This window comes from Hyaloscypha bicolor (assembly GCF_002865645.1).
Source record: "Hyaloscypha bicolor E unplaced genomic scaffold K444scaffold_183, whole genome shotgun sequence".
Lineage (NCBI taxonomy): Eukaryota > Fungi > Ascomycota > Leotiomycetes > Helotiales > Hyaloscyphaceae > Hyaloscypha > Hyaloscypha bicolor.
The window spans coordinates 2,298,974-2,322,449 of NW_020194685.1; the positions used below are offsets into that span (position 1 = coordinate 2,298,974).

Genomic DNA, 23,476 nt, shown 5'->3' on the forward strand with positions numbered 1-23,476 from the left:
CGGGTGCAGCACACCCAGATCACCCAGATCACTCAGATCTAGACCTCAGGATCTGGTTTGTCAATCGATCATCGCCTGCTTGCGCTTATCTTGGCTGGCCACAGAACAAGCCTCGCCAGGTCTGAACATGCCTGCAAATGCGGTGGCCCACTGCCCCGCGTGGGATCGACCCCTGCAGAGATGTCGGCGGGCTCGACTTTCTACTCGGCCATTTCTGGTGGCTTGCAACGACGCCCTCCTTCGCTCTTGCACTAGATGCTGCTCTTATCTACTTCCTCTCCCCACACTTCGCAAGCTGAATTGCCTCTGCCAACCTAGACATACACCTATCCTCACGGATCTATATATCTCTTCCTCCCATCTCCGTTTCTGGGGCATTGGCGGATCATTGGAGCGCACAGCCCGGAGCTTCCGAACGAGGCGAATTGAATGCACGAATTGGATCCCGGCCTCCCCTCGAGTCCGAGAACTTGACACAAAGCAGGTGATTCAAGCAGCATATGACTGTTCCGACGGCGTCTGGGAGACATAATGCCATCGCTGCAAAGACGGAAATACAACCATGGCGGACGATAAAAAGGGAGAAGACAACGGCCGCAGTCTCAGCGGTGGCCTGTCCTTGACCAGGACCGAGGTCAGCACCTTGGACAGAGAGGAGGGGATTCGGAGGATTGGGACGCTGAAGCTCAGAGGGAAGACCGATGATCTGCCTCAGTAAGTCCTGAAGATACGTCCGAGGGGCTGGCAGTCGAATTGCTAACTCAAGTTCAGGGATTGGTGGTTTGCCTCGACGGCCATTCCTCTCCTTGCTGCGACAATTGGTCCTATGGCAAATGTGCTGTCGATTGCAGCTTTGGTCTCGAAATGGAGGGTTACACTGCCGAACAATGGACAATTACCGGAGGGATTGGATGCTCTGGGAGTAGACATCCCAGATCCGCACTGGTGAGTCCGCTTCTGCAATATCTCGAGGACCGATATTGAGAAATGCTGTGATAGGGAGGTCATTTTGAATGCGATATCTCTGGCTTGTGGTTTCTTTGGCAACTTTGCCTTGTTGCTGAATTTCACAAGGAGAGTGAGGTATATTGTTGCTTTACCATTGACAATCATCTCTTGGTACTTTGCTACGAGCATTGTAAGTGTCTTTTCAACCAATTCAAGTCCAGATTCTGACTGTATATTCAGCTCATTGGTATCATCGTGGCCATGAACAAGTATGTTCCTCCTATAAGACCCGGTGAAACCTACTCTCAAGGCTTTTGGCATGCTATCATCGCAGCAGTGCTCTACCTAATTAGCTCTATGCTTCTGATGATCAACATGCTTGGATATTTTCTCGGCCACTACCCACAACATTTTGACCTTGACGATGACCAGCGAACCCTCATTCTTCAAACCATGATGTTCTTCCTCTGGCTCGCCGGCGGCGCAGGAATTTTCTCCAAAGTATGTGGCTGGAAGTACGCTGATGCTCTCTATTTCTCGGATGTGACAGTTTTGACCATAGGCTTCGGAGACATAACGGCCAACAACGACCCAGGCCGTGGATTCGTCTTCCCGTTTGCAGTCATAGGTATCATCTTCCTAGGTTTGATGATCAATAGTATTCGAAAGTTCGCTACCAGCATGTCTAAAGAAAAGGTTATCAAGGCACATCAACTTCATGAGCGAGAACGGACATTTGGCCGCTCAGTCACCAGCGAGAAGGAACTACGAGATCGTCTCGGTTTACCTCCACGTAGGGACTCTGACGCCCGACGCGCTTCCACCGGGATCCGGAAGCAGTCCACTGTTGGCACTCTAAGGGATCGCCGTACCTCCCTTGAGCAGTACGGACATTTCGATGTCCACGGCCGCACCATCACTTTCCACGAGCACAAAAGCAAGGCTCCAGCGGGTGGTGGGGGGCGTGGCGGAGCGGGCAGAGCCCACAAGCCTAAAGCACCCCTGAGCCGAGATGCCAAGATGCAAATGCGAGCAGCTGGCAAAGACGCCCACGTGAAGCGTCAAAATCGCCGTGAGAAGCTCATCCTTCTCAAAGAAGAAAAGGATCGTTTTGAGGCCATGCGGGAGATCCAGTCCAACACCAGCAGATTCAAGCAATATTACGCACTTGCAATGTCAGTCTTTGCCTTCGGCATCTTGTGGTGTGTTGGTGCTGCCATCTTCATGGTTGCCGAGAAACGGATTCAAGATCTCACTTACTTCGAAGCTCTGTACTTCTGCTACGTATCCCTGCTCACTATCGGCTACGGCGACTTCTCACCCAAATCCAATGCTGGAAAACCATTTTTTATCGTCTGGTCACTGGTCGCTGTGCCCACCATGACAATCCTCGTCTCAGACATGGGCGACACCGTCGTCGCGGCTGTGAATCGAGGAACCTTCACCCTTGCAGATTGGACCGTGATGCCGAAAGAGGGCGTCTGGCACGATTTCCTTCAAAAGCATCCCCAACTTAAAGAGTGGCTGGAACGGAAAACCAAAGAGCGAGAAGCGAAGAAGAGAATCGAGCGAGGTTTCGGGTTGCAAAATCCGGACGAGGAAGGTGGGGCAATCGAAGAAGCTGAAGCAGCTCAGCCAACGTTGGAAAAACTCGCAGAAGAAGCGCCTGAGCAGACAGAACATGAACTTGCAAGAAAACTGGCAGTGACGATAAAGCACGTAGCCAATGATTTGCGGACTCCTCGCCCAAAGAAGTACAACTATGAAGAATGGGTAGAGTTCACACGCTTGATTCGCTTCAGCAGGAACACGCCAGAAGAAGTAGCGAACGAAGAGGAAGAGGAGGGCTTAGTAGAGTGGGACTGGATAGGAGAAGATAGTCCCATGTTGGCAGATATCAGTGAGAGCGAGTGGGTTCTCGACCGGCTTTGCGAGAGCTTGAATCGGTACACGAGGAAGATGGCTAAAGATGTAGGGCTTCCTTTCCCCCCGCTTGCTCATTTACTAACACCGCTTCCCTCTTAGGGCAGAAAAGCACAAGAACTCCAAGATCTTCACGACAAACATTATGCTCCCCGCTCTCCAGATGAAATAGCGGACATTGATTTCGCGCATGAAACCCGCGGGAAAGCCCATTATCCTGCACACCCCGGTCCTCGGTCCCCGCAGCACTCCCGACTCCATCGTAACCCGGACTCGGGTACCTCGACCGTCTCTCCTGTCCTCTCTCGCGGTCCTTCCGGTGACCAGCAAGTGCAGATTTTCCACCGCAAGAAGGATAAAGAGAAGGAGAAGGAGAAGGGCATTGAAGGTGGGGATGTGGGGAGTAGTGAGGGTGGGGGGAGTGGGACGACGACTGTGGAGGAGGAGAGCCTAAAGCTGGAGGAGGAATTTGAAGGGCGAGAGGTAAGGGAGTGGGCTACGAGGGTTAATAGCCGGGGTGATGATCTTGATGATCAAGGGGCTGTTGTGAACCCTAGCAGCCACGACTTTGATTACACGGTGTTGGGGCATGGGTGATCTTGCCTGCATTTTATTCGGACGACGTTGATGTTGCATGAGATATATGGATTGGCCAAAGGGAGTTGTGAGGTGAAGGTGGTTATGATACCCGGGATATGGAAAGACTATGGATCGGCTATGAACCATAGATTGGGAAGACAGGACAGATCTATTTGCATATATGAATGTTACGGTATCTACGTTGATGAGATTTAGCGTCCTTCAATATCCTCTATTCATCATGAAAGCCTGCTGGGTCGACCTGCTGGAACAGGGGAAGCTTTAGCGCGGGCTGAGCAAGCCACCAACCTGGTGGCCGAAGAAAGGGAAGTCGCAGCCGCCGTGAACTCAGCCTACCAAAACACCCACTTCCCCTCTCGAAACTCGATTCCGTCGTCAATCATCACTATGATCAACCACCATGTCGTTTGGCTTCTCAGTCAGGGACAGCATCTTACTCATCGACGTCGCCCGTACCCAGTACAATAACTGCATCGCCGCTGGTGCTGAATATCACGACCTTGCCCGAGACGTCAAGACACTTCACAGTGTCCTCGAACTTCTTCACGATGAATCCTTAAAGGCTTCGTCCCCCCTCTTGCGTGGAGATCGAGCGTTCGCAACCCAGCTAGCCCCAGCTATCAATGGCTGCGAGAATATCCTTGAGGATCTACAAACTCTCCTGGCGAAATATGAAGGCTTATCTGGCAACAAGCCTGTCAATCCAACAAGCAAATTATGGCACAAAATACGCTTCGGCTCGAAGATACAAGCACTAGGAGAAGTCAGGGGCAAGATTACCTTCTACACGACCACAATCGCCGTGTTGTTGGACACCATGCAGCTCCGAGCCACGGGAAGGCTGGAAGACAAACTCGATGCAACGAGCACGGCTATGATAGATGGCTTCCAAAGCATCAAATTAGCAATGGTTGAGGAAGCTTTGAAGGCGAAGTCTGGGTCCCGGTGTCAATCCACGGCTTCCCTCCTCTCCATGTCTACGTACAATGGGGATGACAAGGAAGTATAGCGGGAGTTCCGTCGCCAGCTTATTTCAAAGGGTTTCAAGAGCAACCAGCTTGATAAGCACAGTGATATGCTCCAGGCTTACCTGCTGAAACTAGTTCAGAGTGACGTGTTGAATGAAATGGGAATGCATCAGTCCGCACCAAAGCAAGATCATGTATTCCCCGCCCCGACGGATATCTCGGAGGATCTTGCCCCTGTCGAGCAGGAGCATCATTTTACAAAAGCTCCGCCAATTCAACAGGATTTAACTGTCGATACATCTGCATCTCAGCAAGCTGGATTCGGATCTATCCAACCACGAGATCACGAAGAGGAAATGCCTCCGACGTCTGCTTCCGCCGAATCTGGCACCTCCACATTTCTCCACACAATTATAAGCCGCGCTGTCTCACAGGGACCGGAAGCGCTCCCACAAGCCTTTGATCCATATCCCCAGCTTCGTAAAGACCCTTGCTTAGATGTCGCAATCTCTTCAGGGCCATTATCAAGGGATCATGATGGTCCGCAAGCTATGGTTGCCGCCGCTCGGCAAGAGACCTCCGTCGCTCTCGAGGAGAGCCGGTCTAATTCAGAAATCACGCCTCAACCAGTGTCAAAGTTTTCCACTAAGAGCATAACGCCCGTCATTGATATTGCCACCCTTTTTACCCCTTTCAAGAAATCCAGTATCATCAGCAGAATCGGGGTGAAGCTTTTGGCCCTGTGCGTTCGAAAGTATCGTGATACTATTGAGGAAGGACAGGAAGAAGACAAAAGATGGAGGGCGTATCTTTCGTCCCTGTGTTCGACCTCCAGAGGGGAGGAGCTATTTGGAGAAGTGGCAAAAATGAAGGCACATCTCGCTCCGACAGCTGCGGCCCTCGACAAGATCAACTTTAATCGTGTGCTCGAGGGATGGCCCAAAATCAAAGTGCTTGAATCACGAAAAGCAGCAATCATTCCAATTTTAGATGAAGGTTTCTTCAGGCTATGTGAGAACCTCGGACGCGCTGAGCGGTACTCGGGGATTGACATGGCCAAATTCTGGACTATTGAAATCGAGGAGTTTAAAGGGATTAGGCGACTGATCGACTGCCAATATATAGCTCTTTCCCAGGGACATAGAGCCAAAGCGCGAATGACAAAGTCCTGGTGGTTAGCAGCCGCATTGGAAGCGACAATGACTGAAGACTTTGCAACCAGCATGTCACAAGGTATAGGTTCTGATTGTATAAGTGGTCACCTGTACAATCTAGTACTGACAACACTTAGATTCATATACGGAATCGAGAGAGGAACGATTAATGGTAGTAGGGTGTTTTCCAGCGCTCCTTCTCACTTGTTCTCAGTGTGCGAAGCCTCATATTGAATTCAACATTCATTACAACTGCGACAAATGTTTTAATGGAAGCTGGAACATATGCCTGGAATGCTATAGAGCGGGCAAAGGCTGTCCCAACTGGTTTGGATTTGGTTCCACTGCTTGGGCTAGGTGGGAGAGGCTTAAGTCTTCTGGATACTTATCTGCGGGAGCTGAGCAACCGCATACACTGATTGCCAGTCGCTTTGCAGATCTGGCATCCACATCGAGCATACCACTGTTACGTTTGGAAACAGGAATGTTTTGCTCCAACTGCCTGAAATGCGCTAATGATTGCTATTTTCAATGCGATCTCTGCAACAATGGCGACTGGGGTTTCTGCTATGACTGTGTCAACCAAGGAAGATGCTGCACCCATCCTCTTATCCCCTGGGCGTACACATCATACGAGCTTAAGACCTCACCAACGCCTGGCCCGCGGACACGATTATCACCTTCAGCCTTAACCGGCCAGGGAGCCGTCTCTCGTGATCCCTTCGAGCCACTCACTTGGACGGTCGCATGCGATATCTGTCTTGGATCCATTCAGCCATTTGCTCCCCGGTTCCATTGTTCATGGTGTGCCTCTTCGTCTGATGACTGCGACATTTGTTACAGTTGCTATAGCGAGCTTGAGCGTAGGGGGCGCATCGCTCCAGAAAACGGACAGAAAGGGTGGCGGCGGAGGAGCCCTACGTCTCAGATTATGGCGATATTCTCGATACATGCCTCAACAGCGTTCGAGTCGGACCATCTGTCCGATGACCAGTGCCGGAAGCAAGAATTTGTTGTCTGAGAATGAAAGTGTGCACCTCAAGGCAAGCACTTGGGGTGATGACAGCCACTGTATCACAGAGCGACAGCTCTAGCTATCTTCTGGATCACTTCTGACATATATCAGAGAGTTGTGGATAACCAAATTGGGGAGTCCGTTTCCAATTCGGTAAGATTGTGTTGATTATGATTTCCACAATTCTGTCTGATCCCTGAAGTAAGGATGTAATCTTACTGACGGTGTCAAGTCGAGACAGATGCTTCTGTGTTTTCAAATTCGATTCCCCTCTTTGCTTTAGATTGGGGATTTAAGCTTGTCTCGAGGTGGACCAACAAGCGGCGGGTCAAAATCAGTGCCTATGTCAGTTTGAATAGCCGTCAGGAGGATCTAGATCCTACAACCCAGAACTTCTGCGACTGATGAAGGGAGCAGACTTTGAATATGTAATCATATAAAGAAAATATTTCGGCATCTGAGATCTCCACCTTGACTTGATGTAAGGCAGAACAGCTCAAAACCGAGCAGCGCTAGCCAAACACTTTCTGGAAATAACTATAAATCATGGAGTAGTGCGAATTCACGTTTTCTAACTACTATCAAATGAACAACGGGTCTAGATTGCATACGGCATGGCTAGTTTAGATTCTCCTCGAGGAAGGAAGGAAGGAATTCTGTAATCTGTGATGTTACGAAGTACAGATAAGGAATAAGGTTGGCCCGCCCCGCCTTGCGTTTTTATCCGAAATGTGGAGTGGGGATGATAAGGAAAGGAGGGAGGGTTGAAAGCTTGCCTTATCTCTCCCGTCCGCGTGTGGGTGAAAATTTTCCGCAAGCTCCATCCATATCTGAGATCTCTAATCGACAAAGGGGAACAGAACACGTCGTTCTCACCAGAAGGATGGGGATACATAGATAGATAGATAGATAGTATGAAATCAATCATGAGACTTTTATTTTTTTATGCCTATATCAGCAGAATGCAGTGACAGACCGTGTCGCGCCGTGCAGACCCAGCGCAGAGATCCTGATGCATGCATGCGTGAAAAGCCCTCCAGTATTCCATTCCATTCCTCCCCATCCATATCCTTCCATTCAATTCATTGCAGTTCCGTATCTACTCCCACACTCCATTCCATATTCATCCGGAGAACCGAATCCCTGTCCCCTGGTAGTCATCCAGTCGCCATCTCCAGAGCACATGTCTAGATAACAGGTCGAAGGAGAAAGAGGAAAAGCAGACTCCGAAAAAGTTGTTGTTTGTTGTTGTAATTAATCTGACATTATAGAAACGTTTCGCGCTGGTCATCGATCGAAAGAAGCGCTATTTTTTTGGTGAGGAAAATGAAACATGCAATAGCTAGGCGTGATGGTACAGCTCCACGGTTGAGACTGAAGATCCCGACCTGGAGGGAGTTAGTGACACGTCACGAGCGTCTGGAACTGAATGTAGAGACGTACCAGGAGAAAAAGAGTTCGTTATGGTGGTATCATCGACGGAGAAGCAAAGAGGAGAAAACACCGCCGTCCGAGTGATGAATGCCTTGCGCCTGAATTCATGAAATGCCTATGTGGTTGATTGAGGAGTTGAACACTCAGAATCGCCGACCATGTCCGCAACGCGCATCTTTTTCGCACGAGGGGCTCCGTCACGCAACTCGCCGAGTTCGCGCTCTACGTCGTCGAGGCGGCGCTTGAGCTGGTTCTCGCGGCGTTGCGACTCCTCGAGACGTCTCATCAGATCTTGCTCCGAGTCTCGACGCATCTCTTCGCCTCTCCTAGCGTTTTGCTCGTCTTGCTCAAGTTGTGTAACCCGGCCACGGAACAGCTCGTTGATGAGGTCGAGTTCGCTGACGCGGGTCTTGAGGGCGGAGTTCTGGGCGATAAGCTGCTCGAAGGTTGGGGGGACTTCAAGGCTGTGTGCTCCGTTCAAGGGGGAGGCAGAGCGGCCGGGAGATGGTTGACGAAGGTGGAGTTGTGGCAGCGATGGGGAGTGATTGTAGGGATCATCGAGGGTGCGGCCGTTGAAAGTGGGCATATGAGCATACAACGAGGGCGTCGCAGTACGGGAGATGGGAGAGTTCGAGCCATCAGAGTGACCGTTCGCGGATTTTTGGGAGGTTCGTCGATGACCGATGGCTCCGGGGGGTGGAGTTCCTCCTTGCGATCGCGTCTGCTCGAGACCATTGGAGTCGAATACACTCTGCGACGACGCGTCAATATCTGCTCCCTTTCAAGGACGTCTGCATAAAACAGAGAACTACTCACCTTCTTCTTGGCTCCCTGTGCAGAACCGGAACTCTTAACGCGGTTGCGACTCTTGATAACATCTGTCTTCAGGCTTATCGGCCGAGGTCTGCCGTGGAGTTTGAGGAATAGGCCACAGGCATTGCAGAGCACGGAGCCAATCTCGTCTCGTCGCCAGAGGGGAGTCGTCGAGGTAGTGCAGTTTTGGCACGTAGGCTGTGTGGTTTCGCGATCGTTAGCAGCCATTGTTGCCATGGTTATGGTGTTGGGGAAAAACTGGAGGTTTGCTATCGCAGGAGAGATTGTGCTTATCGGGAAGGGAGTTGGAAAATTTCGCTCGAGAGTGCGCTGCGTCGGGCGGCCGAAGCGCGCCACCTGTGCAACCCAGATATGATAGGGGCAAATGATGGATGAGATAAAGGGTGGGTGCGACAGAGGTCAAAACACAGAATAAAAAATATAGCAATGGGCAGAATACATCCCGAAATCGTGGAAACTGCAAGTACGTACCGGTGAATTGCTCTGGCCTCCTCCCGTGGTGGCAGAGGGTGAGGATGTCGAGAAGCCCATCGGACTGGGAACGTTGAATGCCCTGTTTGACCAGCATCAGCTTTGAACTCCTCTGCCTGGGTAGCTTGCAACACAGCTCCGAAACAGCATCCCCAGAAAAACTTGGAAGGTTGCAAGATATGCAAGGCCGAATGTTCCTTGAAAATGTTCCCTTATATTTTAAATCGTGTCAAACGTTCCTTGACTTGACGGCGGAACCCCTTTTACAGTCCACCGCGACCACAGATGTTCACACCAACCAAGACATTCCCCACGCCTCTTCCATGTTCCAACGTACCTCAATTGCGGAGAGTTATTCGTAGACGCGAGGGATGCGAGAGCAGAGAGGCCAGGAAGCTGTGGGAGCGAAGCACTGTGGTGCAACGTCGAGTTTTGTGTCGAGGTCGAGGAAGGGCGTGAGATGGGATCCATCGTGGGGAGCGACTGCCGTCCTTCTTCGAAGGTATTCGCCATCTTGAAGGAAGGTAGGTCTCGGGCTAGCTCTCTTGAGGCAGGATGGATGTGGTCGATGGCCGAAGCCCTGTAGGGAGCAAGTGTGGACGCCGTGGTGACGGTTGGAAGGAGGAGCGCGAGAGAGCGATGAGGCTACGAGGGGAATTATTATCGCATTCGTCTGGAACGCGTCTAGTACTATGTATCGAAGTAGGAGTTCGAGATGAAGAGGGGAAACAGTAGGCGTATTATTTCGTGCTGGATGGACGAGTTGAATTATTGACGTGCAAAAGAAGCAAAGAACTCGAACGCGCTCAAACGAATGACTCGAGGGGATCAGAACGACCGAACCGGTATACAGGAAGATGCAGCGAGTGTGGTTGGCAATTATAATGTCGTTGAAAAAGAGTATGATGAAGGTTAGATGGCGAGAAGGTTAGATTGCACTTGTTGCTGCGAACTACCCCTTATCCGCGCTTCTGATTAGAGATCTATAAAAAGCTAAGCACGCAGCACCTTGCGTCGCGCACAATTCCTCTCTTCTCGAGATCCAATGGAATGGGCCGCATTGTCACGGGTGAAGAATGCATTTGAGATGAGTAGCAATCAAATGCGGTAATAAGTGGCCAGTGTATGGCACGGTCAAATGTGCGCAGGCGCATCGTGGGTGAATGTTTTGTTTCCTTCAATCTACACAATGTTTCTCAAAGATTGATCATATCTAGACCAAGCCCGCCCTTGCGATACACAAATCGGATAAACTGGGCAATTAAACAGATAGGCCGTGCCTGCACATCTTATATCATGTGCTGCCTGAAGCGTCAGTGTGTGCCGCAAGCAAGTATACGTGTTGATGTTCATGCGCTGCATCGAAGGATTCTTGTGCAGCGCGCTCTCGTAATGAAAAAGGTCAAGCTCATAAAAGCCTCCGAGGTGGATAACGGACGCGGCTGCGGATTCGAAGATCCACTCTGGGATCGAGCAGTTGGCGCTGCGGCACAGGTGGATCTGATCGAATCGGCACGCGGCGATTGCTCTGATAAACGATGTCCCAGCGCCAGGGTAGCAGGGCTGACACTCTTGCGCAAGAGATATGAAGCCACGTCGGTCCAAAAAGTGTGGCGGGAAGCCCCTGGTATCGAGTAAGATTGTTGGACGAGATTGGGCGGGAAGCGAGAGGAGATACAGGTAGACGTTTGCCATACCTACACAGAACAGTAGTACGAGCAGACGCATGGCCTATGGGGGGGGGGGGAGGGGAGTACGGATCGAGTTTAGATAGTTAGCACGTCTGGGAAAAGTCAGATCAGAGAGGGAAGCTTCTGCCGATTCTGACTTACTGCGTAGGGTGGAAAGTTGTCGATCATCAGGACAGGGATTGAAGTTCGTCTCGAAAAAGGGGTAACGCACGTGATCTACATGCCTCAGGACAAGCAGCTGCCAACGCTCGACTTAAGCGGGAAGCCGTTCCCAATAATTCTTTTTCGTTCGCGGGAGACATCAAAGAAACGAGCTGCAACTCTGTATCCTGCTCAAAGGCGGCAAAAATAGAACCCTCCCCAGAATGTACTTTCTGCAGGGGTGTGGTGTATCGCGGGGAAGCAGATGGCTCTGCCACTTCGAATCCAACATTGAGATGCCTTCTTCAAGATCTTTCCACCTGGTAAAGAAGATGGCCTTGGAACCTCCTATCCTCTTGAAGTTGAGACGGAATTCTGTGAAACAATATTCGCACTAGTTCAGGTCGAGGGATGCTTCTAGCTCCCAACAGATCTGTATGCACAGAAGGACAGTTCCAATCAGAGTATCTGAATATATGCTCGCCCATCGATCATGAGCGCAGATTTCTAAGCCATGGTCGAATGTGACGTTTTGTCGGCCGTTATCAAGAATATACTTTGCTGACGAACAAGAAGCGACCCCAATGTAACACCAAAAAAATAATATGCTTTATACATCCATCCACTGTAAGGCTTTATCCTAGGTTTTCTAGTCAGTAGGCCCAGAAGTTCAACGGTGTCCCCTCTGTTTTGACGATGTCTTTTCATGGCCATATGGAAGACTGCAAGGTTGAAGTTGTAATGGATGGAATCGTGGCCCGACCTTATCTACGCCGAGACAGCAAATTTCTGGGAAGTTGAAATCTCCGTGCTTGGAACATCTCTGAGTAAATAAATATATTTCGGCGTCCTTGATTGCAGTAATAACAAGCAATGTGATTTAGCAAATCGCGAGCCAACCGTTCCAGGAATTTGTATCGTTCGTGTGCCAGGTCTTCGTTCTCCAGGGCCAGGAAGGGTTAGTTTCCAATAATAAAATTATGGGGCCGACAAGTGATAGAGAAGGTGACGGTGGAGATAGTGGGGAAGCATTCTGCAATGCGTTGGGTGACCTCTCGTGGAAGGTTGCCAAAACTGGAGGGTTGGAGGGCAGCGATGCCGGACTGAGAAGATGACTCAAAATGCGAGAGGAGGCGTTTCAGGGGCGACATATTTTCGATATCCGTTTGGAGGGTTTCTGCTACGATTGTCAGAGTCAGAAGGTGTTTGGGATTTAGAGAATTAACATGTAAATATTTAAGAATCGACTGCAAGTTTGAGTTAGTACTGAGTGGACGTGTTGCACGTGATTAGTAAGCGGCGCCTGATTGGCTGAGTTGCCCCGCAGAAATGTATGGCGGTTGAACCTATCTGGAAATTCTTCCAAACTTTTTTGAACCTCACTCCAAGCTTCTCAACCCCACCACAGAACTCAAGATGCCTTCCACGCACAAGAGGGAAAAACCTTGGGACACTGATGATATCGACAAATGGAAGGTGAGTTCCACGAAAATCCAATCCCCTAAAACGGCAATTGCTAACCAACCTCAAGATTGAAGCATTTACACCCGCCGACAATGCAGGCGGAACATTCACAGAAGAATCCTCCTTCGCCACGCTCTTCCCCAAATACCGCGAAGTTTATCTGCGGGAAGCCTGGCCCCTGATTACCCGCTCCCTCGAGAAATTCGGCATAGCATGTACCCTTGATTTAGTCGAAGGCTCCATGACCGTGAAAACGACCCGAAAGACCTACGACCCCGCCGCCATCCTGAACGCCCGCGACCTTATAAAACTCCTCGCACGAAGCGTGCCCGCTCCCCAAGCTGTCAAGATTCTAGAAGACGGAGTAGCATGCGACATTATCAAGATCCGAAACCTGGTGCGAAATAAAGAGCGTTTTGTGAAGCGGAGACAGAGGATATTGGGTCCGAATGGAAGCACATTGAAGGCTTTGGAACTTCTAACGGAATGCTATTTACTTGTGCAAGGAAATACTGTTGCGGCGATGGGACCATATAAAGGCTTGAAGGAAGTACGGAGGATAATCGAGGATTGCATGGCCAATATCCACCCAATCTACCACATCAAGGAACTCATGATCAAGCGGGAACTCGCAAAAGACCCCGAACTGGCAGGCGAAAGTTGGGATCGATTTCTGCCGCATTTCAAGAAGAGAAATTTGAGTAAGAGACGTGTGCCACTGAAGGTTACGGATAAAAGTAAGAAGGTGTACACGCCGTTCCCGCCGCCGCAGGAGAAGAGTAAAGTGGACTTGCAGATTGAGAGTGGAGAGTACTTCTTGGGGAAGCAGGCGAAGGAGCGGGCCGTGAAGGAGGAGAGGCTGGAAAAACAAAAGGATAAGAAGGCCGAGAAGCTGAAGGAGAGGGAGAAGGAGTTTGCAGCACCGAAGGAGGATGGCGAGAAAAAGAAGCGAAAACGGGACAAGGTTGGAGGTGATGAGGTGAAGAAGGACAAGAAGAAGAAGCGGAAAGATGCTGAGGTCGAGGATGATTAGCTGTGTATCGATGTTTGATTGGCATATTGGCGACGGCGTTCCTGGAGATATTAAGCTGGGACGGATATTCAATTTGGCAAATACGTCCTGATACATTGCGTCTGAGAATACCAGATACATTGTTCCGTAGGCCCCCCGGACAACTAGGATTGTGATATTGCCTGATATGGGCCTGACCTGGGCAACCAATCTGCAGTGCTTGTTTCTTGTCATAACCTGATTTTGAATATATCACCAGCACCCGGGATACTCTCATGAGGCCAGCGCTCTACCATCCTTTACCCTTCAGGATCCAGTATTCCTGTCTCCACCAGTCCTTTGCTGAAACTGTGAGATATGGCATCTGTTTGATGCAGCCGATCTCCCTTATCAGCGTCCCTGATATTGCCTCACCTTAACCGCTCGTTCTATGTAATTTTATTTCCCCAAACCTCAATGGATGTGGCCTTCTGGCAGTCAGAACATGTTTGCTACCAAGCGGCGGTGATATGGATAAGGCAGCTTCTCAACTGTTACAACTCCTTTCCCTAATTCCATGTGCTCCAACCTGCGCCAAGAGTAACGACTTGTGGACGGGGGATGCTTGCTTGGGGAATGAATCTGGGCATGGCGGCTCTCAGAGACCATTGTAACGGCAGCAATATGGTTGCCAAAAGAATTACTATTGAGCTTCTGGCGAAAAGGTGATCTCTGACAATAACTTAAATATTTGCATGCGAGAATGGGAGCAAACCGAAAAACAATAGCGGCAAAATGCTCGGGCCAAGGAGACCTCGACTGAGCGGACTGCCCGACTTAATCGAGTTCGTAAGTGTATTATTAATCTAGTTACAGGTGAAGACGACCCTCAGATTGAGATAGCCTCTACTTTTTATTTACAATACTGGAACTGCAATGAATAAACCCCTTTCTTTTGTCTCAACTTCTTCCTCGAATGTCATCATTTGAATCTTTCTAAGTGCAGTCTCGAATCAAGACGCAAATCCTCCTTAGGATTGGCTAGCTCTCACAGGATACCCCCACTTATGGTCAAGCTATTTCCAAGGCATACCGTCAGTCAAGGCGCGATGCCAAATTTCCCGTTATGGAATGACCAATTTACACTATCAAGCCACTCCGGTACGAGAAGCAACTAGCTATTGAGCTAAGCTACGATGTGGCCTGGGCTGCGAGGCATCTATCATAAGAAAAACTCTCTTTCGAAAATATCCTTGTTTTTTAGGTGCCAAGAGTAAGCTTGCTTGTTTTATTCTGGCCTTCAATACCTCACTTGTTGTCAATAGTCACATGGCAGCTGACGTGTGAACCAGCACTCAGATGAAAACAATTACTTTGTTCTGAAGAATTTACTTAAGTTCCAATATTCACACCCTTTTCATCTCAATGGCAGTGAAATTCCCTACCTTGTCAGGTTCAAAAGTCAGGTGATAGTAATCCTCAGCCTTGTCGTAGTGCCGGCACACTAAAAATTTCTCCCCTATCCAACTCGACTAAATTTCCTCTTTGCGTTAGTGTCTCGTTCTCATCACAACAACATCGAAACAAAATGGATTTCGTCAAAGAGATCCAAGATATCGTTCGTAATCATCTCAAAGAAAACAATATCATTGTCGACGAGATGAAGGAAGCGACTATCAAAGACCTCGCCGAGTGCGCCCTCAGTGCTGTCAAGGACGAGCTGAAAGCAGCCGTCCTGTCCGATCCCTCCATCTCCTCCCGCCTCGGCCTGTTGCATGCGACAGTCGCTGGCCAGATCGACGCGCTTCAGGCGCACTTTATCAAGACCAAGGACGAGCTGGTAAGCCCTCCTTCGGTGTCCACTAGCTTATAGTACATTCGGCTCTGACTCTTTCATAGATCGAAGATGCCACCAAGGTCGCCAAGAAGGACCTCACCAAGCACGTCCTGGACACGGTTGAGAAGATGGTCCGCGAGTCCGTCAAGATCTCGTTTACGGCATGTGCATGCCTTCCTCCTAGTCCCTACTATGCTATGCTAACCACGAACATATTTACAGGCCAAGGACATCGAGGAGATCCGCGAGGAGGTGAAGGAAGAGATCAAGAACGAGATCCGTACGGGTCTGATGGATGAACTTCGTGCGGAGCTGCGCGAGGAATTTTAAGACGACGTCTCCCTCCCACACCGTCCAGCACCATCTTCCTCCGGTGGAAGCAGCAAGAAGCGCGGTCGAAAGTCACGGGGTGCTTGATTTCTCGCCACTACATCATACATCACGGTTCTACGGTACGACGTTCACACAGATCGACGGCATACGAGAGCTCGTGTCCTCTCTAATTTCATAATGTCTTTCATACTGCATAGCGTGGCGTTGGGTGTTTAGATCGGTGGATACGAGAGCCCGTGTTCTCTCTTGATAGTTCTGGGTTCGCTGGGGACGTCATGGCACCATGGGGAGCTCGTTTTCTCTGATAGCACTACGTCACTACGGTCATTGAAATGAAAAGGTCTTCTACGGAAGCTACAAGTCATGAACGTTCTTTCCACTTCTGATCTCCGTGCCCTAAGCCCCTATCCCAGAAGCTCTAGAACGTTGCCCCCGAGATAAATGCACCCTCACGTTTCGTATACTCGAAATCCACTCTCTTCAAATGTCCCCTAGTCTTTCGTACCTTCCAAGTCTGCTCTCTTCAAATGCCTCCGAAAGTCTGGAGCATTTTACCATCTCACAGTATCACGCCTTGTACGTGTTTTTAAAAGAAATATTCATTCGGATTTAGGGTATCTCTCTATCAACGCCATTTTGTGCCCTCCTCCACGGATGAAAGAGCGGAAATTGTGTAAAACGCCGCATAAACCCAACGCCAAAAGCACAATCAAGTGGTCACACGAAATACAGGCCTCATTGTTCCAAACCACCCTGGCACCTTCATTTTGCGAAGAACGACCTTCCAGCGCGCATGACCAAGCATTCAGAACTAGAAGATGCGGTTGGAGTCTCCTTCTCAGACATCTCCTTTTCGCCCAAGCCACCTTTCTCTGACAAATCAAGTGTAGAGGGAGTGGCAATGGGATTCTCCATGGGGTTGAGGTTTGGTCGGCGCGGCATCTCCTTCTCACCGTCAGGATCAGAGTCGTTGCCAGTATTGTAACCCTCCAACTCCTCCGCCGGAACTTTGTAGTCTCCAAAGTAGCCAAGCACCTCCTGGGGTTTCATGCGGCGGATCATTTCCTCTGCGATTGCTTTGTCTTCCATCCCAACAGCCTTCATGTGCTCTTCAATCCACTTCTCTAAGTACTTTCGTTGATCACTGATTGTACCAGCATTCTCGGGATCAATTATGGGCTCCACTCCAGCGGCAGGATTCGGCTTGTGGCATAATTCACAGTTTCTCTCTACCTCCGTGTCGATGCCGCACTTCCACCAACCCATACGACGTCCAATGGAATACCACTTCGGGTGCTCATCGTGATACTCCTTGTCCCAGACCTTCTCCATAGATTGGAGGCTACTATGCTTGAAACCACGCTCCGCCTCCTCGCAGAGAACGATCTTGTTGTACAAGCCTCTGAAGTTTTCCCACGGTTGTTTATAATTGTGAGACGGGAACCAGTCTGGCAGGTAGGCACCGCAGGTATCTCTATCTGGAAGGGTGACTGGAGATCCGGGAGGAATATGGTTCTTGCCGCACTTCTTGCAGTACTCGTAGATTATTTTGGTGTTGGCGGGATCAATGACCGGAGGAATCAAGAGATGTGGGCCATCGCGACGGAAGCCTTGGAGACTAGTTTTAGCGTAGTCGTCGATCACTTTGATGAAGTCAGCACGCTGCTCTTCGGTTGAGTAGATGTTAGCAGCTCCAGGGACTGGGGCTTCCCAACCTGATCTGTTCCAGTCGATTGTACCAGCGAGCTCCTGTCCTACAGTAGGCTCTGGACTTGTAGATGTGCCTGTACGAGAACGGGTCGGAGTCGGTGTATCAGACAGAGATTCTCGGCGTCGGTTGACATTTTCCGCGACCTCGACGAGACGTCCGCTGGGTTGAACTGTCTTTGTCAACTCGGTGAGCTTCCGACGACTGGGCATGGTGACGATGACCCTGGCCATGTCGCGAGCGAACTTCGGATCGTGGCCATCAGAGGTGAGGTAGTATGCTTTGTTGGAAAGGGGTGGGAAATCTGGGCCAAATGGGACCGGATCGTATTGGGACTTGTCCTTGGCTGGCTTCGGCTCAGGTTCAACAGGGAAGAATCCTTTGACGACTTTGGTGTGCTCCGGCATACGCTCGATGTACGGGGGAAAGATCTCGGTCTCAGTCTTTTGATGGGTGAGGTAGCCTTCGACAAGTAGCGATCTGGGGACCTCACTCGAAGAAAGCGAAATTGGGTCTCGATTCTCCGAGGAGTAATCATCAGTGTCATCATCATCTGGAAGGAAGAACTTGGTGGTTGGTGCCATTTTGACACATCAGACGATTGCTCGTGTTGGTGGTGGAAGAATCGTGAAGGAGTGTGGTTGCTGTTGTGGGAGGTTCACACCAGTAGTGCCTTCCAAATTATGCGACTCATCCGTGTGAATTTTCGTAAATTGAATCGCATCATTGTGACATCTCTATGACATCGTCTTTTAGTCGCCAGACGCCTAGGCCAACATTAATATGGGAGGATACGATTCGACAATGTCCCAAGACTTCTGTAAACAGTCGGGGTGAAGATCCCGTGGATATCCCAAAGGACTCTTGAACATTCAAGTGCAGGCACCTGACAATGCCCTCCAGCATTTGTAATACTAAAATTATAATTTACGAAATTGTTAATTTTCCAAGTGCGTATGGAGTAAAAGCAAGATGGAACGAATCCATCAATGGATGGCTGACAGGTAAAAATGGCTGTTCATTTCAAATGCAGCTGAGCACCATGTGCTAGAAACCCTGGGACTTTGAAAAGGGAACAGACTTGAATGTTCGTAGCAGTCCCTGGGCAATGAAAGCCAGGGCCCTTTTAAGACTCAACGAACGGTAGAACATTGTGCAACCAAGCTTCAAAGAATGTCCAAGGGCCCTGGAACAATGGTCAAACTTCCCTGGCGGCATCCATATCCAAATCGATGGATCCCATACTGCTGAATGCCCTAGAAGATCTCAAATATTGAGAGAAGCATGTGCTTGAATGTTCCAGGGAGGAGCCTGGACATTGGTATCAAGCCTCAGAGAAGTACTGGGTCTCTTGAGAACAATAAACCAGAATCTAGAGATTCCATTTTCAGCGAACGTATTGGTCTCTGGCTCATAGGAAAGTGCTCAACGGCCTCGAGCGATGCAGAATTCGAACAGTAGGCAGCGACAAATTGTACAGAGCATTAGGAGAGTAGAGGATTCCAATCCGCCCTCTCCCAGCGCGCACCCAATTACCATAATACACTGAAAAATATGCATAGCTCCATGGGTATCGCAGACTAGACAAAGGCATAACATTCATGAAATCCCGTTGGCTCTTCAATACAAGAGAGGCCCAACGCTAACCGTTTCCCTTTCCTTCAACGCCTTTTCCTGCTCAAATTTGAGTCTAGCTCTCCCCTCTTTCCTCCTATCTGCTTCTATATTCGCAAATCGGCGTTTAGCGCCATGCTTAACCTTTGTGATCATGTCACCAGCTTTCCCTTTTGTCAGGGCTTCAGCGGTCAGTTGATCATTTTTTGACCTCAGCTTGTTGAGGAATGCCAGTTGCCCTTCTGTTGCTGGTCTATTCCTCCATGCTTGCTTCTTGGAAATGAACTGGAACGGATATCGCTTCGAGGCAAAGGTATCTGCTGCGTGGATTGCGTTTGTGAATGTAATTGCTCGTGCAATTGTCCGCGGCCGCATGAATGGAACTTTCGAAATTGCCCGGCTGAGAGCAACTGTTTCTGTGACAAGGTATTCCTCCTGCCCAGACTTTTCGTTCACACCCTTCTCCAGCTTGACGTATGATCCATTGGAATTGGAAAGAATGTATTTGTCCTCAGAGACGCAAACCCAAGCATGGGGAGAAATCCGTCTAACATGCTGTTCTCCAGTAGTGTCTTCAATCAGGTCAAAGACAGAGTCATAATCTGTGAAGGTCACAGTTCTGCTCACTGGCTCAGCATTCTTTTGGGAGGCTTTCGAGACCTCATTAGTCTTCTGCTTCCGTAACTCCTCAGCCTCCTTCCGATCCTGAAGGCCCTTCAAGTCATCAACATTCGCATCCTCAACTATTTCCGAAGGATCAAGTCCGAAGAGCGTTGGAGTGGTAACAATCCCGGTCTCGAGACTGGCAACCATATCAATGATGTGGCAATCCTTCTTTCCAGGATGCAGTCTCATCCCTCGGCCAATCATCTGCACTAGCAAGTTCCGTGACTTGGTAGGCCGGGCCAACAAGACACAGTCAATATTTGGGATATCGGTTCCCTCTGTAAAGACTCCACAGTTGACAAGGACCGGAAACTTCCCCGCCTTAAAGCCATCAAGTCGCTCACCACGCTCAGACTTTGGTGTATCTCCGGTAACGAACCGAGCATCTATTCCGAGCTTCCGGAATGTATTTGTCAATCCCGCCACATGATTGAGGTCGACACAGAAGACGAGTGTTGACTTTCGTCCTTGGGCCTTCGACAGCCAGCTTCGAACTGTGATCTCGTTGATCTGTTCTGTATTGACCACTTGAGAAAGCTCGCTGGGTTGGAAGTCTCCATTGACTCCCTTCTTGACCTTCGATATATCTGCCTTCGACTGCACCGTCGTAAAGATCACGTCCGAGAGCCAATTCTCCCCAATCATGTCGATGTAGTCCTTATGATATACAATCTGGTCGATAGCAGCCCCGAGCCTAAGTCCATCGAACCGTGACAGAGTTGCTGAAACTCCAACCAGTGCTGGAGAGTGTGGCTGGGCTTTTGATAGACCAAAATAGTCTAACGTCCTCATGTATCCCGGCGCAACGATATGATGTGCTTCATCAACGAGTACGAGCTTGAACCGGTCTGGATCGAACTTGAACATCCGGTCCCCGGAAACGATGCTTTGAAGACTTGCCACAGTGATATCTGCATTCCCACTGGCATGCATTGAACCCATCTCGATCTCGATCAGCTTATCCGGGTAGGCATTGGTACAATGTCGAGCAGCTTGCTCAACAAGCTCTTTTCGGTGTGCCAGAATCAGCGTCTGATGTGCAGCTTCTTTGTGGGGTTGAACCCGATCGATGAGCTGGGTGAAAATGACCTTGGAAGAAGGTTAGCTAGTTGTCTATTCTCTAGGGATGAAGTCTACTTTACGGTTTTCCCACTTCCAGTAGCTAAAGACACCCCAAGGCGCTTATGGCCTTGATCTAGGTGAGAAAGAACGGCCTGGATGCATTCTTCTTGGTACTGCCGGAGGCGAATCTTCAACGGGGGCCCGACTGGACTAACAATCGAAGAAGCTGTGGCGTACCGACGCAGAACCAGAGAGGTTGAGCACAGTCTCCATTTCTGGAGACGAGTCAACAATCCTCTTGATGCAGGAGGCATGTCTGAAGCCTTGAGTGTGTCTCGACTCAATGATATCGAGAGTGTGGTCCATCTAAGAACGTTTCGCGCTTGGCGCGGGCCGACGCGAATCCCTGCAAGAATTTCATCACCAGACAAAATCTCAGGACGCTTTTGTATTCCGTTTCCACAGCCTCCTCAACCTTTTATTTTCTCGCAAGAAGACTCCCCCCCCCGGAATTTCTGTCCTGTTCGTCTCCCACCAAAATCTTCTCCTGCCGACTTTGAGCCTCTTTCACCACCTGGAAATTATGCCGAGTGTCATCCAACTCACGCTCTTTCATCAGGATCGCCTGAAGTACTGGCAGCTGCAAGAGAATGGACCTTGAAGATGCAGAGGCTCTTATAGAGCATGTGATATACCCCGACGAGTCTTCTGCATCAGCCTATGAGACGGGTTCAGAGGATGAAAGCAGCTCATCTCATGACGAGCAAGCCATTATTGCTCACTCTTCCAGAGCTAGCTCTGTGAAGAGCAGAGGCACAAGGACGAGAAAGAGAGGCAATCTCGTTTCTGAAAATGAAGAAATATCAGATTCCGGAGAAAGGCAAAGTGCTATAGGGGATCGAGCTAGCATCACTCCAAGCGTGGACCACCAAGTTTTCGAAGATGCTAAGGAGTGGGCATCCACTTTTCAGGCTCCTGAATCACCTGGTGATATCAAAGATCCACCAAGACGTGCCGCCGGAAGTCGTACCAAGAGGAAGACTCACAAGCCAGCGAATGAAGTCAGAGCCAAGCGGCTGAAGCGGTACTACAACAATGATTACCGAGAGATTTTGAACATCGATATTGAGGATACTGCAGCCGGGAGAATTCAGGAAGACCAGTATCCGCTTCAAGAAAGTCAGATTGGATCCTCGATATGGACGTCTTCGGAGAAAGATATGTTTTTCACGGCTTTGATCAGATTGGGACGAGACAGTGTCCGTGATATCGCAGCTCGAATTCGTAGCAAATCCGAGCTGCAAGTACAGGAGTACATCCAACTATTACATCAAGCCATCAGTGAGAGACGTTTACATGAGAGGCGATTACTGGCACCAACAGATATGCCTGCAGCCGTCCAGATCAGCGACGAGTGCAACGGCGTTCTCGAAAGAGCTGGCGATGCTTTAGCCATCCGCCAAGAACTAGCTGAGGAGAAGATTGAGAAGATCAAATGGGGCGATTCTTGGCTGCTCACCAAAGAAGTCAGTCGGTTTATGGAGAAGCGCCGAAAAGAAGAAGGCGGCGAGGAGGCTTTGGAGGAGGCCTTGCCAGCTGTGAATCTGTTCAATCTCAAGCATTGGCTTGAGTTGTCCGAGAAAATCTTCATGAATCCTGCTGCTCCTAATGAAGAGGGAAATTGGGAAACTCTGGCCGAGGCGGGAGAGAAGCCTGCTATTCGGGCAACTGCATTCACGGACTTTCATTCTCTTGCTGTCAATATCACGAAGCGGCTTGTGTCAACCACCTTCTATTGCACCATGTCGAGATCGCGAGCAAGAGAATCGAATAAAGTCAAACACGCGGAGGTCAGCCCTGGTGACGTGGAAGCTGCTGTGAACATCTTAGGCTTGAAGGCCAACAGTAACGCATTTTGGATTGGCTCTGCCAGGAGGTGTCACTTAAAGGTAGTGGACGATGATGCAGAGGAAGAAGAGGACGAGGAACAGGAACAGGAAGACCAGTACATGGTATACAACGACGTCGAAGCAGCCTTATCTTCCTCAATTCCTCCACGATCAAGATCCACAAGCCGACAAGCCCTCTCCAGACCATCATCCCGCTCCTCAGCACATTCAGATCTCCCATTATCCTCTCCATCATCCCTCGACCTCGACATCTCATCCTCAGACTCTTCAGTAGCAGACTACCCCACCTCAACCGCCGAGAACTCGGACTCCTCTTCCATCTCCTCCACCTCATCGACACATTTCCATTTCTCCACCCGACGGCAAGAAGCCAAACTGAAGAAAAAAACAGCACGCAAAGCTTCCGAGAAAGCTCAACACGCCTACACCGAAGCATTCGATATACGAGCTAGCCAGCTAGAAGAAGCACGTCTTTGGGCACTTTTGAAGCAAGACCCGCCGTTTGAGGTAGAGGAAGTGGAGCCGCTGGAGGAGCCGGAGATGGGAACGGGGACCGGGAAAGGGAAGCGTAATGGTGGGGACGGGAATTGGAGAGAGTGGGTGGGGTTTCGGAGTCCTTGGGAGACAATGGAGAGTCCTGTTGCGGAGGAAGAGTTTGAGAGGACCAGGAGGATTTCGAGGAAGGTGAAGAGGAGACGGATTGAGAATGTAG

General features: G+C 49.8%; 9 protein-coding genes across 9 annotated transcripts; 5 read left to right on the forward strand and 4 right to left on the reverse strand.

The window, feature by feature from the left end:
• Window positions 1–562: 562 nt before the first annotated feature.
• Window positions 563–3,468, forward strand: K444DRAFT_637915 (voltage-gated potassium channel; the record flags this gene model as incomplete). The annotated part of the gene is made up of 5 exons (XM_024884185.1): window positions 563–714; window positions 772–945; window positions 1,000–1,138; window positions 1,189–2,919; window positions 2,974–3,468. The coding sequence occupies 5 exons, from the start codon at window positions 563–565 to the stop codon at window positions 3,466–3,468; spliced, it is 2,691 nt and encodes an 896-aa protein (XP_024727463.1).
• A 998-nt stretch (window positions 3,469–4,466) lies between these two features.
• On the forward strand, window positions 4,467–6,819 carry K444DRAFT_272036 (uncharacterized protein). The gene is made up of 3 exons (XM_024871478.1): window positions 4,467–5,672; window positions 5,731–6,761; window positions 6,815–6,819. Exons 1-2 carry the CDS (start codon window positions 4,547–4,549, stop codon window positions 6,612–6,614), a joined length of 2,010 nt encoding a protein of 669 aa, XP_024727464.1. The 5' UTR covers window positions 4,467–4,546; the 3' UTR covers window positions 6,615–6,761; window positions 6,815–6,819.
• A 1,338-nt stretch (window positions 6,820–8,157) lies between these two features.
• On the reverse strand, window positions 8,158–9,818 carry K444DRAFT_648419 (uncharacterized protein; the record flags this gene model as incomplete). Its single annotated transcript, XM_024885460.1, has 4 exons — window positions 8,158–8,793; window positions 8,859–9,053; window positions 9,348–9,429; window positions 9,685–9,818. The coding sequence occupies 4 exons, from the start codon at window positions 9,816–9,818 to the stop codon at window positions 8,158–8,160; spliced, it is 1,047 nt and encodes a 348-aa protein (XP_024727465.1).
• Window positions 9,819–11,610: 1,792 nt separating this feature from the next.
• On the reverse strand, window positions 11,611–12,019 carry K444DRAFT_272103 (uncharacterized protein). The gene has a single exon (XM_024871479.1). It carries the CDS (start codon window positions 11,891–11,893, stop codon window positions 11,687–11,689), a length of 207 nt encoding a protein of 68 aa, XP_024727466.1. The 5' UTR covers window positions 11,894–12,019; the 3' UTR covers window positions 11,611–11,686.
• Window positions 12,020–12,595: 576 nt separating this feature from the next.
• Window positions 12,596–13,676, forward strand: K444DRAFT_648420 (eukaryotic type KH-domain (KH-domain type I); the record flags this gene model as incomplete). Its single annotated transcript, XM_024885461.1, has 2 exons — window positions 12,596–12,655; window positions 12,711–13,676. 2 exons carry the CDS (start codon window positions 12,596–12,598, stop codon window positions 13,674–13,676), a joined length of 1,026 nt encoding a protein of 341 aa, XP_024727467.1.
• A 1,546-nt stretch (window positions 13,677–15,222) lies between these two features.
• K444DRAFT_670255 (uncharacterized protein) lies at window positions 15,223–15,936 on the forward strand (the record flags this gene model as incomplete). The annotated part of the gene is made up of 3 exons (XM_024887605.1): window positions 15,223–15,474; window positions 15,534–15,602; window positions 15,694–15,936. The coding sequence occupies 3 exons, from the start codon at window positions 15,223–15,225 to the stop codon at window positions 15,799–15,801; spliced, it is 429 nt and encodes a 142-aa protein (XP_024727468.1). The 3' UTR covers window positions 15,802–15,936.
• Window positions 15,937–16,191: 255 nt separating this feature from the next.
• Window positions 16,192–18,327, reverse strand: K444DRAFT_272121 (uncharacterized protein). Its single transcript, XM_024871480.1, has 2 exons — window positions 17,520–18,327; window positions 16,192–17,447 (listed from the first exon to the last, which is right to left on the reverse strand). The coding sequence occupies exons 1-2, from the start codon at window positions 18,094–18,096 to the stop codon at window positions 16,567–16,569; spliced, it is 1,458 nt and encodes a 485-aa protein (XP_024727469.1). The 5' UTR covers window positions 18,097–18,327; the 3' UTR covers window positions 16,192–16,566.
• Window positions 18,328–19,132: 805 nt separating this feature from the next.
• Window positions 19,133–21,168, reverse strand: K444DRAFT_648421 (putative mitochondrial ATP-dependent helicase irc3; the record flags this gene model as incomplete). Its single annotated transcript, XM_024885462.1, has 2 exons — window positions 19,133–20,881; window positions 20,935–21,168. 2 exons carry the CDS (start codon window positions 21,166–21,168, stop codon window positions 19,133–19,135), a joined length of 1,983 nt encoding a protein of 660 aa, XP_024727470.1.
• Window positions 21,169–21,358: 190 nt separating this feature from the next.
• On the forward strand, window positions 21,359–23,283 carry K444DRAFT_576161 (uncharacterized protein; the record flags this gene model as incomplete). The annotated part of the gene is made up of 1 exon (XM_024877508.1): window positions 21,359–23,283. A coding segment is annotated over exon 1 (1,779 nt), but the record flags the coding sequence as incomplete, so codon positions are not given.
• Between the last annotated feature and the right edge of the window lie 193 nt (window positions 23,284–23,476).

What these genes read in the sequence shown, in the direction of transcription:
- K444DRAFT_272036 (XM_024871478.1), top strand. Translation starts at nt 4,547, where the DNA reads ATGCTCCAGGCTTACCTGCTGAAACTAGTTCAGAGTGACGTGTTGAAT. An exon ending in TGCAACCAGCATGTCACAAG is followed by an intron (nt 5,673 to 5,730) that starts GTATAGGTTCTG and finishes GACAACACTTAG; the next exon opens with ATTCATATACGGAATCGAGA.
- K444DRAFT_272103 (XM_024871479.1), bottom strand. Translation starts at nt 11,893, where the DNA reads ATGGCCATGAAAAGACATCGTCAAAACAGAGGGGACACCGTTGAACTT.
- K444DRAFT_272121 (XM_024871480.1), bottom strand. Translation starts at nt 18,096, where the DNA reads ATGGCACCAACCACCAAGTTCTTCCTTCCAGATGATGATGACACTGAT. An exon ending in AATCGACTGGAACAGATCAG is followed by an intron (nt 17,448 to 17,519) that starts GTTGGGAAGCCC and finishes ACTTCATCAAAG; the next exon opens with TGATCGACGACTACGCTAAA.